This window comes from Phasianus colchicus, chromosome 6 (assembly GCF_987193195.1).
Source record: "Phasianus colchicus chromosome 6, bPhaCol1.hap1.1, whole genome shotgun sequence".
Lineage (NCBI taxonomy): Eukaryota > Metazoa > Chordata > Aves > Galliformes > Phasianidae > Phasianus > Phasianus colchicus.
In genome coordinates this window covers 37096131-37112091 of record NC_143441.1, presented here as the reverse complement: position 1 = coordinate 37112091, position 15961 = coordinate 37096131, and the positions used below count along the sequence as shown (strand labels likewise).

The 15961-nt window shown below is 40.0% G+C and overlaps 1 protein-coding gene across 1 annotated transcript in view; it reads right to left on the bottom strand.

Moving 5' to 3' along the window:
* Positions 1-15961, bottom strand: part of GPR158 (G protein-coupled receptor 158) — a 179766-nt gene that overhangs the window by 14372 nt on the left and 149433 nt on the right. Inside the window, exon 7 of the mRNA XM_031614314.2 lies at positions 8585-8823. Coding sequence (XP_031470174.1) covers positions 8585-8823 — 239 coding nt within the window. The remainder of the gene's footprint in view (positions 1-8584; positions 8824-15961) is intronic.

The window sequence follows — 15961 nt, the reverse complement described above, 5'->3', positions numbered from 1 at the left end:
TAGGAGCTATGCTATCACTGAATTCTATGTATTATTCTAGTTTCTTAAAAACACCTACACAGGAATTCCCTATCAAGCCATCTTGTTCCTTAAATCTTCTCTGAACCAGCTGAATATGGATTTTGCTACAATAAGACATCAGGCTCCTTTACAAATATTATCAGTTTTGTTTTCTCTAAGTACACTTATCTTGCTCATGCAGAGTCATGGCACTGAAATGTACTGCTCTTCAAAGTAATGAAATGTATTGCTCTAATTGCTCTGTATTGGTTTAAGATGAAACTGAAAAGGAGAAAATGCATTCACAGAATTCTAAAGCCAAATTACTGTATTTTATTGTCCTATGTTCAGTAGAAACCCTTATTTCAGAAGGCATTCCCCAGAACACCCCACATGGCCTATTTCCTCTCATTTTGCCTTTTATCCAAAGCATACCACAGTATAAATAAATAAAGGAATAAAGAAATTATCAGTAGAGCTGCATAGTTAATGTAAAAACTAATTATGAAATAACAGGCATATATCCCCGAAGTATATGGTTCATTTTTCTCCCTCTTCTACAACCAAAGTGAAAAGGTCTCTTACTGATATAAATGATTAGTTACCAGTGCTAACAGAAGTTTAAAGTTTGAAAATGCTGGGCTTTTAATGGCATGAAAATACATGTAGAAAACTATAATGCTGAAAGTATTCACAAAGTAAGAAGTGTGGGCCAAATTTTGCTTATTTTTACTATTAAAACAAGATCTGATGTAACTCTGAAGATTTGCAAGAATATATAATATAAATAATATATTTATCCAGACTGAAAAAGAATTTCAAGATAACAGAAATGAAAGTGAATAAGTTGCATACAGGTAGTAAAGAGAATTACAATGAACTGCAGTAAGTAGGAGCGAATGAGCCTTGGATCTGATTAATTCTGCAGATTTCATAATTTTCAGTTTCATGATCATACACAGAGTCCCTAAGACAAGAAGAGGGTATTTCAAAACATTAATATACTAAAGTACAATAGCAGTTTGCACTGTTTAATGAATAATGCTTTTATAAAAGCTTTACAGTTAGAGCAGAGTGGGCATTCCTATATGTAGAAAATAATTAGTGAGACATCTGGTATGTAACAGAAATGGGAAATAGCTTTAAAAACACAAGGTAAAACAACAGAGTTCCTATGGTTGCCAAAACCAACACAACAATAATTTTGTTAGTGATAACAAGCAAAACATATTAATGGAAAAACAATTTATTATCAAAACCACTAATTACACAGCTTATATGTACTGTGTAAAAGTTGAGCTTGAGGGGGAAAATTGTATTCACACAATTAGATACATACTGTTAGCATTTTGTAATGAAAATCTGAAGATACAAAAATTTGCTCTATTATTTTCCTATACAGTCTCTCTGATCTCTCAACATAAAACAAGCTAATATAATTATATATTTGTTATAGGAGACACAGCTGAAGAAACTAACTTTAAGTTGATAGCTGAATAGATAGATGGATAGTGAAACATGTAAGAGCAAGACTCTTAAGCATGATTTATCTCTGAGGTCTTTCTAGTTTTGTTCTTTGCACATTAGTGACCGTCTTGCACAAAATATCTATAATGAACAAAATCTGGTTTGCTGAATATTTCACTACGAGCCTGGTGTTGGAAAAGTAACTTGAAAACTAAAGGACTGTATTACAATAATGCAAACCTGTCGAGACCAAATTCAAAGTCCAAAATACATAATCTTAGTCCTTCAAATATGATTCATCATAAGGCTTAAAAATTACTTATTACTTTTACTTATTAAGTACAAGACGTGTTTTCTTTTCCGCTTCTGAAAAATAATGGGAATTCCTACTGGAGCGACCTGCCAACGGCTGACAGGGAATGTGAAGTAAAAAAAACTATTTAAAAACTTGTAGTAGCTATTTTATAACTGTCCAAACCAGGCATTCAGATGGATGCAAACCTCTGACTGGCAAAAAAAATGACTGCTTTAGAAACACAGAAGGTGAAATGTAAACACAATGTGGCCTCAATATGCCATGTGCATAAATTAATCAATCTTTAAATGTATAACCTGCCTGGTTATATATATTCTTCAGCGTTTTAAAAATATGATCATTCCTTTTGTTTGTAATGCCCATGGTATTAGAAAAGGGAGCATTCTGGAACACTTAACTTCATTACCCACCACACTGGACTAGCCTATACCCCATTACAACCAGGGGCAGTCCATGCCTGCCCACCTGGGATCTACCTGGGCCACTGGTCATACTCTGCATCTTCTGAGAATGAGCGTCAATGAGGTATCCACGGTACGTGATACATATCTGCTGTGTATAGAAAGATACACTCAGGTTGGTCTTCTTGACTCAGACTTCTTGAAGATCTGAGATAGTGTATTTACTAGGGTTTGCTAAACGTGCAGTTGTCTGTACTGTTAATTATTCTTTCATATTTAAAACTAGTACAAGGCACACCTGTGTCCAGAGATAGCCATGCAATCATAGGATTACAGAACACTGGAAGGGACATTAAAGATCATCCAGTTCCAACCTTCCTGCATGGGCAGGGACACCTTCCACCAGACAATGCTGCCCAGGCCCCCATCCAACCTGACCTTGAACACCAGGCATCCACAAGTCTCTTGCCAGACTGTTCCAGTGCCTCCATGACATCTCTGAGCCTTGAACTGTCAGGCCTCACTTAGATGATGCAGAATGACGTGCTCCTGACTCACACCTGCCTGCCCAGCCCCAACAGGAGTGAGTTCCAGCAATTCCAGAGATAAATCAAGGCTGATTAATAAAGAAAGCCGTATAATTTTCTGCAAACAACATTTTAGATGCTTAGTGAATAAGACAAAAGACTGTAGGAGAAAAAAAAAATGGTCTCGAGCACATGCAAGAGAACTGAATTCTAATTTCGTGCCTCAGAGCTCCTCTACAAATGCAAAAGTCACCACTCAAGCCATGTTTCACAGTCACAATCTCAGAAGATGTTCTTCTTGTTAGTTGGGGACCAACCTAGAATTTGTTTTGTTGCAGCAGAACTGAGCACACAGGGCTGTATTCCTGGCCAGTGAGACAATATATAACATATTCTACATAGGTATGACTGAGCTCTGTAACTGAGCCAAAAGCATTGCAAAATGGACACACAGATTACACTGACCACGAAATCCTAATCTATTGTGCCTCAGCACTGCCTGTGCAAAATGAGGATAATGCCACCTTGTCACTTCAAGATGGCAGTGGAATTAAATTTAATCATATTTGTGAACAGCTTAAATCCTGAACTATGAGTTTGCTTCTTGCCGTGGCCTAGAAGGGAAAGTGAGTTATTTTAGGCTGATATTCAACTCTCCCACCCTGCCAGAAATGACCTCCTCCTGGTGCCTCTTCAGGAGAACATGGCTGTGGGCAGTGGGAGGGAGCTCTCTTGCACCGGCAGCCAGACCACATGCTAATGCTGCTGCTCAAATGTTATCCACAAAAATAAGATAGCCTTCATGGTTTAAAACCAATTTTCATGACTCTGTATGATGTTCCATATCCAACCACATTGATTTTGCTCAAGAAGCAGTACCGCAGGACGTTGCTCTCCAGAAATAGTGAAATACTTTGCATGCTTTCATCATGTGTTTAAGAAGGGAGAACCTTTTACAAGTTTGACTTTAACTAAGTCTGTTTGGCATTCTGAACCTTGCACTATTCACAAAGCAGTATTGTTCCACAGCTACAGCATTTTTTTCCCTCAGATTCTGAATACAAACCATAATTCTCAGTACTGTAATGGACTGCTCTATGGCTCCTCCATCCATTACAATCAGAACAAGGGCAGTCGTCGTAAAAGCCGAGGAAGGCTTGTTTGTAAAACAGGATTCACTTCCTATTTCTGGTGTTAGACAGTCCTGGTTGTATCACTTATCGAGTAAGCTTTTCACAAGCAATCACTATTTTCACATGAAAACTGAAGCCAGATTTCATCGGTGTTGAATTCTAACAATTACCTTCTGGCTGGGCTTTCCATATGAAGAAGGCTATAAACACTGCTCAGAAGAATTAGTTCCCAGATGTCTCAAGAGATAACTTTTGCTGACAATTTATGGCACTGATCTTTGTACATTCATGCTAAGGAGAACATGGCTTAAGAATGCTCATTTGGAAATTAACAGTTCTTCTATCACTGAATACTCTGAACAAAGTACTCTAAATATGGCATAGGGCCACATCAAATGGGGATAACAAAAAGAAATAATAACCACTCATTCACGGAATGCAGCTGAGGGCCTGTACAAAACTTAATAAGGGGTCTCTGTGAGGCTGTGTCACAATGCCCTAAGTCAGAACTTTAAGGGAACCCTTAATTCCCAATCTGTCAGAGCTGGTCCTGGCAATTCATATCCTCTTCAGATGTAAAGATTATATAGGTTAAATATTAACAAATGAACAGTGGGAGGAAACCCTTTTGGGAACACAGACTAAAATACTTCTTTGTTCCTTTTCCTGGCTGAGGGCATTCAGTAATTATGACAGAGTTGTGTGTTTGTAATTCCCTTGATATCCAGAACCCAAAACCTGAACTCCCAATTAATGCAGCTGAGCCAGACAAGCACAGCTCCTGCCAGTGGGAATCACACTTGTGATGGGAAAAACACCTAACTGCATTTGTTTAAAACCTGCCTTTAACTTCTAGTTTAAATAAAATGACAAAACACAGACACAGGGTACACATGGGGATTTTTAAAAACAAGAGCTTAAATGGTTACCACATTGGGTAAAACCCTGGCCCTAACACAGACAAGATCCTTCATGCACCAAGATTTCACCTCTGCTTTTTACTGGTGTTTGCATATGCATGTTTACCTCTCTGCCTATCTTTCTCTCCTGCCAGGGGTTCTGCACATTAAACTTATTATTTCTTTTACTGGGAAGGTTTTGTTTTGTTTTGTTTTGTTTTGTTTTTTTTTTTTTTGAGTCGTGTGCTCACATCTCTTTCACTTAGATGATTCTTCCCTCCAGGTAAAGAATAATAGTTTGATTTGTGACACCACGAGCCTTTGGGTACCACAAGTTTTTCAGCTATTCTTTTCTAATTTGAAATCAGAAATCAAGCTGTGGTAGAGATATAGGACTTATTCAAGCCAAAACAGAAAGGATGAGCCTTTTAAGGCCCTTGAGACTTTCTGTAAAATCTCAGGTTGTGATCCATGCCATGGCTTGTCTAGGAGACAGGTGTCACAACTCTGACAGCGGTGCACAAACACAATGGAAATAAAAGAATCTAGGAAAGTGCCAATTAAAATCCCCACAAGTATCCAACGTCAAGGAAAGGACATACTAACTTACATTACATTACACTGATAAGCATTTACTGAAGGCTAATTTCTCTCATCAGCATATCACAGAGTAGAAAGGCAGTGTTAAAAACGGTGACAACCTTTATATCTAAGTCCCTACTTCTCTCGCAGAGCACCCTCTCAAACTTAATGGAAATGTAACTATAAAACATTCACTGCAATAAAGGTCTCTGGAGATAGAGCCTAAGTAGGATGATTAGTATGGAAAATGCTTCATAAATCCTAACTCCAGTAATCTCTGGTAGCATAAAGGCTTCATCTCATTATGACTTTCTAACAGAGCCTTGTTAATTCTCACTTCACTAATCTGTGACCTTGAAAATTCCCTCCCTACATTTCAGTGAGACATTGCCAGCAGAGTGAAAAACAGTGAGGCATTGGAGCATTGGCTACAGGTGACAGAATATATTACAAAATATTCACTAGCTTTCCTTAAAGTCCTGTGCCGGGCTAAATCAAATGAAATAAATCTTTCACAGATTATCATCCTGCATTTTTATTTTGCCACTTTAAATCAAATATCATAATCTATCACATAATTTGCAGCACAAAATCTTTCAGAAGGCTACTCCCAGTTAACTGCAGGAATGAAAGGGGGGTTCTGTGTATGCATTATGTGTATTTCTCCTGACAGCTTTTTGATATGAAATATCTGGTTTTGGAACTAGGTCCTCCTGGCTGTAACCTTTTCAGATTCTCTTAACAATAAACACCTTCAAGTGCACATACATTGATAAATGTACACACAGGTTAGTACAGGCTTACAGCTGTACAAATCCTGCTATCACTCACAGAATCGCAGAATCACAGAATGGCCAGGGTTGGAAGGGACCTCAACAGTCATGAATCTCCAACTCCCTGCCACACGCAGGGCCAACATCCTCCACATTTAATCCTAGACCAGGCTGCCCAGGGCCCCAGCCAGTCTCACTCTGAACACCTCCAGGGATGGGGCATCCACAACCTCTTTGGGCAGCCTGTTCCAGCACCTCACCAATCTCTCTGGAAAGAATTTACTACTGACATCCAACCTAAATCTTCCCTCCCTCAACATAAAACCATTTCCCCATGTCCTGCATTTGTAAAATCTTTCAAAGAGTTGATTCCCCTCCTGTTTGTAGGCTCCCTTTCGGTACTGAAATGCTGCAATGAGGTCACCCCGCAGCCTTCTTTTCTCCAGGCTGAACAAGCCCAGCTCCCTCAGCCTGTCCTCATAGGGGAGGTGCTCCAGTCCCCTCATCATCTTCGTGGCCCTCCTCTGGACCCTCTCTAACAGCTCCTTGTCCCTGCTGACCACCCCTCTTCTGATGGAGCCCAGGATACCATTTGTTTTCTGAGCTGTGAGAGCACACTGCTGGCTCATGTTAAGTTTTGCATCCATCAGGACCCCCAGGTCCTTCTCTGCAGGGCTGCTCTCAAGGACCACTCCTTCCAGTCTGTATGGATGCCTGGGATTCCTCCGGCCCAAGTGCAAAACCACTCACAACTCCATAGTTTACTGAAGACTTGCACAAATGTTACAAGGTAGTCTGGGTGCAAAGGCAAAATGCCAGAACAAACAAAATTACAACCAACTGTATTTAGGCTTGCGAGTCAGCTTTGTTTCTACTGTGTTTAAGTGCATCTTGAAAAGGAAAAAAATAAATTAAAAATTCCTCTAGATGTAAATTTGTCTTAAAAAATAATCTTTGCTATTTCCAACACATCATTTAGTATCAAAAGGGTCATATTTAGCCATTAAAATCTGAGCTGTTATTCAGTTCAGTTGTAAGATGAAGGGAATAAATACATTTGTTTGCCATTATGCAACAACTACTGGCATCAAAGTTGTAATAATTCTACTCTGTATTACCAGCTGTGAAACGCAGTAAAATTTTCATCCAAAATAGATCAGTGAAGATGGCATCATGTTCCACATTCGATTCTCCTTTGTTATTAATTTTACATCATTTCTGGTGATAATACTGTTGTATTATGACAAAACAGAGTTCTATTTTCTTAGTATACCCCTCCAAAGGACCCAGATAGAGACACATTTCAACAAGTACTTGTTTATACTTCTCTCCATGTTGTTTACCCATGAGAATATCCACAAATGAGGAACAGTGTGCCTGAGATTTCTTACACGAAGGAGGGAAGAGCAGAGCGCAGCATAGGGATGAGAGGGGACCGAGTAGCTTAGAGCTGTGGAAAGTTCTTGGTGAAGCTGGAAGCAGTGGTTTGTCCTTTAAAATGTTATATTACAGTGCATTGGCATTCTGTACACCACTCTCAGAGAAAATACTCCAAATACCACTGGCTGTTTCTATTCATCTTGCCTTCACTCCCATGTGAAGTGCAGCCCATTACCTTGCCCTTATTTTCAGCAGCAGGTCTCTGTCAATAAGATGTCCATGGGGAAGGAGGGAAAGGGCAGAAAGCTAAATACTTAGTTAAAATTTCAAAACATTTACGTATTTGACAGTGTGGATGGCACACCTGTGCTGTACTGGAACCAAGGGTCTAGGTGCAGATGCACTGAAGCTGTCCAGTGTTGAGGATGAAGAACCTTTCACCATATAACTGCACTCTGGCATTAGGAACTCACTGTGTGTTATAAAATGAAGGAAACAAAAACGTGTCTTTTTTTCCTCAGTATGACAGAACTGAACTCTGCAGAGTGGCATTTTTTTCAGCTCCTGCCTATCCCAAGCACTGACAGAATATCTAGAAAATGTATTAAGTTGAAAAGTTTGGTATGCATTTTTTATTCCCATTGCTTTCGTATTAAAGTATGTGCAATTTTCTATGAAAGAGTGTTCTTGCAAGTTCTCTCCATCCTCATACAACAGATCTGTCCAGTTCTGTGGGGCAGAAATGCAAAGCCCACCATAGGTATTCCTACCACAATTTCTCACTATATATACTAGTGTAGAATAGTTAGATACATTCAGCAATCAAGAAAAAAAAAAAAAACATTTCTGGAGAACCAATCGCCTTGTTACTATCATCTTAGTTACAAACCTTTGAAAGTCATAAAATTCTCAGTATATTTTAGTTGTTTTACTTCTCAGCTCGTTTAAAAACATATAAACCAACATTTCATTCTCTTACATGCTTTTCTAATGATGTTTTGCAGCCTGATAAAGCTCTAAGATATTCTAAAAGGAAAAGAAATACAAAGAAAAAGCAACTAAGCCTTATTTTAGACATTAGAAGAAAAACTAGAAAATGAACATACCAACAGCCATCATGTAATCCCAGCGGTCCATGAGGCACATATTGAAGATCAGGTGGTCAGATGTTTGCCCTTGGCCAATTAGAGGAATGTTTCTCTCCAAATTTTGAGTTATTGCAGAAGTCCAGCCAACAAGAAACCAAAACACTACCAGGAGAATTACAGCCAGCATCCTCATCACTCGTCCACCTGTCATATATGGAATACGCTGAGCGGTTCTGGACAGGAATACCTTCAAAACCCTAAAAAATTCGGACAGGGTAGAATTAAAAAGAGCACTAACCATGTTGTAGGAATTACATTTTCATTTTATTTCACTGTTAGACTATTTAAAAAAAAATAAAAATCAACATTTCTTTCCTTGACAGCACGTACAAGAGTAAAATCTGAAACATTATTACTTTCATATTCATCTTATTTAAATGGAACTGATTGCTGCCCAGAGAGTGCTACACAGTACTAATAGGAAATATTAGCTATACTTATGGTAGAGACACGCACTGACATGCTGTGTTGTCAGGCTGTTTTGTACCTTTCAGCTCCCAGTGGAAGACTTATGTCTTTGGAAAAGAGAAGGTCACATTCACAAAACAGCAACCATGTGTGCAAGATTTTATTTCATTACGATGCTGTCTGTCAGCTCAACCCCAGTCATGCTGTTCCCCCACTGAATATTCTTCCCATAGAGCTTGCTGATTCTGAGACAACAGCCTGCTCCTTGTAAAAGTAATCATGAAAGGCACTTTTAAGATGAAGGGTTGGACTGTCTCAATGATTTTGTACTCAAAAGCACTGTAGCTCTGGATTCCGAAGCATGAACATGGGCACTGAATATTCTTGCTATCCATGTGGGACTAATTATCACTGAGGTTTAAGAAACTTGAATTTTTTAAGATAATTGAGTTTTTAAAAGCCCATGCCAGATCTCCAACATTTACAGCATACCAAGCACCTACACCACCTCCCAAGTCATCTCATGGACAGGCCAGGAAAAAAAAAAAGAAAAAAACCAGATCATACTCTGGACTAATATTTATGTTTATGTTTGTCTAAAAGGAGGCAAAAGCAAGTGGCATTACCTCTCAAACAAATAATAGTGTAGTACCTTTTAAGGCAAAAGCACAAAATCTTCTCCCTATCCATAAAAATGATTCATTCTTTGACTACAAACACAGCCTTCACACTGTGCGTTAGGTGAAGTCAGAGAGCTGAATGTGTTCAACATTATTCAGCTGTTTCCCTCCCAACAGTCACTCCACAGGGAGTCACAGTTTTTGATCTTCCCGTGTTTGATAGATGTTCTCCTCTCCCTTTACAGATGCTAAGGGCTTTCTGTCTGAAGCAGCTTCCCAAAGCCTTCAGGAAGGATAGGCAGGAAATTCCATAGATGCGAGGCAGACAATTTCTCTCTGTCTTCATCAGCTACAGCACCGTTGTTCCAGGCAGTGTCAGTAAATCCTCCTTTTTTAGAGCACCAAAACTTAATACGAACAAAGGCTTTCCTCCTCCACGTTGTAAACACTGACCAATACTTAGCTTCTTGGAAGGAGAAAGACAGATTCTTTTTGTAATGAAATCAGATGCAATAGCTTTTCACAGCTACAGTTTGCCATTTGACTAAAAAGGCTTTACCAGAACCTAAGGTCCAGAGCAGTAATTCCCTCATCTTCCCATGGTGATTTTAACCCAAACACACACTACTCCCCTTTCACCACTGGCAAGCGCACAGCTTCAGTCTCCTCTGTGCATTAATGACCATGTATCACCGATGTGTATCAGGGCAGAGACATGTCCCCAGGAGCTCCTATTGAGGGCAGGCCATACTTGAGCATCATTCTCCTTTCTGTACCTCTGACTCAGACACCATCTGAGTTCACCATAAAAGCTACACTACAGCAATGAGACCAAACTGCCTAGGAAACACATTGATGATGTGTTCTCCATCAGAAAAGTGGACAGTTCTTGGTTCAAATGTCTGCTCTGAATTCTCGGTAGACAATACTTAATCCCCCCCCTTTTTTTTTGGACTGTTCTATATCCATATATTGGGTTGAAAAATCATTGAGCAAATGAGAGAGACTTCTCACAGGGAGGTAAGATACAGAATTTATAGGTTATATTTGTATTACAGAATCTCAGAATGGCCAGGGTTGGAAGGGACCTCAAGGATCATGAATCTCCAACCCCCCTGCCACATGCAGGGCCACCAACCTCCCTATTTAATGCTAGACCAGGCTACCCAGGGCCCTATCCAGCCTGGCCTTGAACATCTCCAGAGACAAGGCATCCACAACCTCTTTGAGCAGCCTGTTCCAATACCTCACCATTCTCATAGTAAAGAACTTCCCCCTGACATCCAACCTGAATCTTCCCTCCCTCAACTTAAAACCATTTCCCCATGTCCTGTTGTTATCTACCACTTCAAAGAGTTGACTCTCCTTCTGCTTATAGACTCCCTTTAGGTACTGAAATGCTGCAATGAGGTCACCCCGCAGCCTTCTTTTCTCCAGGCTGAACAAGCCCAGCTCCCTCAGCCTGTCTTCATAGGGGAGGTGCTCCAGTCCCCTGATCATCTTTGTGGCCCTCCTCTGGACCCTCTCCAACAGCTCCCTGTCTTTCTTGTACTGGGGGCTCCACCCTTGGATGCAGTACTCCAGATGGAGCCTCACAAGAGCAGAGAGGGACAATCACCTCCTTGTCCCTGCTGGCCACCCCTCTTCTGATGGAGCCCAGGATACCATTTGTTTTCTGAGCTGTGTGAGCACACTGCTGGCTCATGTTAAGTTTTGCATCCATCAGGACCCCCAGGTCCTTCTCTGCAGGGCAGAGAACAAATAAAATTATTGAAATATATAAATAAAAAGATATATAATAAATAGATATATAATAAATATAAATAGATATTTATAAATATATTATATATATATTATATACATATAAAATATAAATTATATATCTATATATATATATTTTTTTTTTAAATTAAAAACTACTTTAAAGATTAACTATACTCTGAGTTGTCCCTGGCACAGATGCAGGCAGAAAACAGCCCACATTCTTACCATTACCCGTCAGCTTGGGGTGACTGCATGCACTCTGCCCACTGCAGCAGCCTGTACCAGCTCCTGAATCATACTGGAAAACCATGCTGTTTTAGTAGGGCCATGGGCAGGCCAGGTATTGCTGGAACAATTCAGCAGGACATATGATGGAGTTACAGCACCCAAGAACATTCTCCGATGCTACTTAATTTATGAATATATATGCATTCCGGGATTCAAACTTCCGAACAAATTAATGCTTAAATACAAACATCAAGTAAAGCAATACAAGCTGGAAAAAAACTCCTCCTCCTCCTGTCCTGTCTGCCCCTGAAATGCCAAATAGTGAGAAGCTTAGAGCACTGTTTGAGAGGTACAGCCTCTGATCCAAGGCAGAAGAGGAAGCCCAACTAAAACCATTCAGCATATGCAATGCACTTTTATGCACTGTTCTTGGATAATACAACCACCGCTATCAGTGAAACGTCTCCAGCTCTTTTTACAGGCATATCAGACACCGTGATGTGCTCTACCTGCTTTGCTGGAAGACGCTACAAACTGCCTTCAAGCAAAGCTCTGATCTACAGACTGCATTAAAGCTGGTTTGTAATAGCTGTTCATTTAACAGAGTAAACAGAGGGCTCATAAGAATGAGTGAGCCATCCAGAGACCACAAAGCACGTATCTCCCAACCTCACTGCCTTCACCACCAAATTCGGGGAAATAAGCTATTTGGCCTAAACATCTGCTGTATTTTGCTTTTTTTTTTTTTTTTTGCCCCAGATCCACACAGACAGACAAGTTGAGGACTTGGTTGCAAACATGGAGAGCTGAGAGTGCAGCGCAGCCCAGCAGACAGAAGAAGTAGTGATGTGAAGTGAAGGTAAGGAGTCTGCTTGTTTCAGGGCTGGCTGGGATTATCAGTCTGGGAACTGCAAGCAAAGCCATGGCCACTGCTGTACAAATTATATCTTCAAATGGAACCCATAATCTTAGAAAATAGGTACGATCATATTAAATTTTCAGGTAATAATTTCAATAATCCGCCCTGGGAACAGAAAGCATGGCTCCCAAACTATTAGCTGTGTATGCTGTAGGCACAACAGGTGAAGGATCCAGCTTTGACAGCAATGACCTGGCACGCGTTGTTTGCTTTTTATTTCTAGTATCTGTCATTTTGTGGCTTTACTGAGTCATCCTGTCAAACTGTTCTGTTCCACACTGATGATTTTTATTGTGATATGAAAGCTACATCAGAAAGATAAGGGGTCAAGAGCTCTTATGAATTATATTGACTTCCTATGGGGGAAGGATTAAGTCTTATCTGCTTTTTCTAGAGTAACAGTGAACATGAGATTAGTTTCTTAGAATTGGTACACCAATGTGATTCTACTGAAAGCAGTGAAGAGGTACCTATGGCCCTCATATGGCATCTTGCCAATACAAGAGAGCTCACACCTCACACTTGACACACACACACACAAATACTGAGTGCAGGCTTTATCTATGCACCAGGAAAGATGCCTAAAGAAAGCATCGACACTGAAGACCCAAGTTAGATGCATTGATACCATCAGTTACTGCCTCTAGGCTCCAAAGAATGAAATCCAACTGATAGAAATGAGCAGCTTTCTATACCACATCTTGGCTGACAGTCTCCAAATCATTCATTGACTGCTTCCCATGTGATTCCACAAGACTTTATTACAAAATAGGCCAGAAGTCCAGCACAGAATAAGATACTCAATGAAATTTCTTGCTTTACTGAACCTGACCATCTACAGTCTCAGCAAACCTAGGCTAAGACCTGCATCATACACATCACAACCTGGCCAGTAAAAGGTACAACAATTAGGAAACTAAGTTTGGCAATTCCTTGGATGTGTGAATACTTTAGAGACATGGTTAATAAATATTTGAGGATATCCTGATGGTACACTAACAAATGACTGAGCAGTAGCCTTGGGTACTGAGTGATTGGGAAACAGTGATCTTGTAACAAATTCTATTTACTTTTAAAATTGCCATTTTGAAGGTATAGTTTTCATTGATACTTCCCACAGAGTTTTGAAGTGTTTATTTTTTTTTTTTTCTATTACAGAAAGAGAATGTACTATAAAAATACCTCAGCTAGAAATCTAGGCTGTGAAGATGAGTTAAAATCTATTTTATTTTGGCATATGTTAAAAGCTATCATTCATAAGCAGACACATGGGTCAAGATATAGTGATAGTTCAGTACTTTTCTAGATTAGTTTTAATTTTACCTGTATTGTACCATGCCTTTAAAAATATGAATATTCATACTGCATGGAGGAAGACTGGACAAAATGCATTATATGACACTGAAATGTTATAAAGGTAATTCTCCAGTGCTTTGATGAAAGCCCTAGCTCTGCACCAATGTATAAGGAAGAAAGTGGGCTGCTCTGATTTCCAACAGTTTGACCAGACTAAGGAAGTTCAGAAATTTTGGGAGGGAATTCACAAATAGCTCAAGGGAAGGCTTGGGTTATTAGAAGGTAAAAATAATCCAAGTTCCCCACTGCAGTCAGAACCACTCACTCGTTCCCATGAGTAGCACTGGCCTCTAAGTGACATGCAATTTTAATAGCATGGAAGGAGTCTAAAAAAAACTTGTTTTAATAAAAATATATTGACTTGAAGTAGATTCTTTCTGTCAAACTGTGGGCAATCTGTCAATCTGTGAGCAATCTGAATGATCTGTTGTTTCTTTAAATGTAGCCTAGACTCTATCATTTTTCATGCCACACATGTGCTTTGTTTTCTTCTTTTACCTCCCACCTGAGAAAAGCTCAGTCTCCTAGTGGAATACAGATCAAAGGGCTTTCTCTGTGTGCAGCTGATCCCAAGGACAGGAGCTAGAGTCCTTTGGCAGATCAGCCTGGCCTCGCCTTTCCCCTGAGCCTGCTTGCTCCACAGCTCACTGCCTGGCTGCATGCATCTGTTCTGCTTGGCTGCCAGTCATTGAGCCTGTGCGTGTGTTGATTTTGAAGGGTTTCTGTTCACATCACCATACTCTTCAGATGCGTTTCATCAGATGTGGCAATTCCTCTACTGGATTTACCCATCCTGGCAGTGTGCCAACGGATGCTCCAACTAGAGGGGAGCTGGGAAGCAAGAAGGCTCAGCTGGGGCCTTGCCATGTCACATAACTAGGCCTTGGTGATGCAGACCAAGTCTCTTTCTTTATGAAATCCTCATCTACTTTGTGCTAATTATCTCTTCTAATAAACTTACTGCACTAATGCCTTCTTGAATCCTGCTGAGATTAGTAGAACTATGGAGTGCCAGTAAAGCACCTGACATATGGGCCAAGGCTGGACTGTGCAGAGCTCCTGTGACGGTCATAATGCTTGGTGCCTTGCAAAGTGCCCTTCAGTCTGACCATAGACACGGGCATGCCTCCTGTCTGCCAGCTGTTACTTTGGGGCACTAAAGTCAGGAGCCCACAAACACAGAATCTTGTGGGAGATTCCTAAAATTCTGAAAATCCTGTGGCACTAGGGTAGGCATAACACTACCTCTTCCTGAATCTACAACGAAATATTATTGAAACGGTTACATTAAACATGTTAAATAATTACATCCCTCTCTTGCTAAAAATGAGGTCAGCTCCTCAGATGCTTTTCTCCAGAAGCAAACCAATCTTGCTGAGCTCTTTTCTTCATACAAATCTGTGGTGATTTGGTGACAGAAACCTTAATTCATTGATTGTTAAAGCTCCTACAGCTAGACTTCAGTCTGAAGATTATAAATTCTTCAGGCTATACAAGCTCTGGCTAAGCTAATTATTTGCTTCTTAAAAAATCATCAGGTGATTATTAACTTTCAGTAAATCTTAAAGCCATTCAGTACCTTACCCCTATCAAAGACTTTCAGAATAGGCGACACAAAAGATCTCAAGGTTACTATTTTTCAGGAAGCATACAGTGTGAAAATAGATTTAAGCACTGCCTGTAGGCAATCCTCTCCTACAACAGGTCAAAACATTTTCAGGACTTTAATTACAAAGTTTGCTTCACAGAGTGCTGTGGAGTTAAACTTACAAAGCCAACTCCCCTCCTGGTCTGGCCCACAACGTTTCCTTTAATAAGGGCTGATGAGTTAAAGCAGTGGGGAGGACAAATCCTCTTCCCTCTTAGTACTGCTCCACAAAGGCATTCTCTCCCACTGAAAACATTCACAGACAATTGCAGCAACCTTTCTGAATGTCAGAGCCCTTTTCTAGTGATCAACAGTAAGATAGCTGGTCAAAACCTTATGCCAAAGCTTCTCAAAATGGCATGTTACGAATAGCAAGTCTTGCTACGGATAAA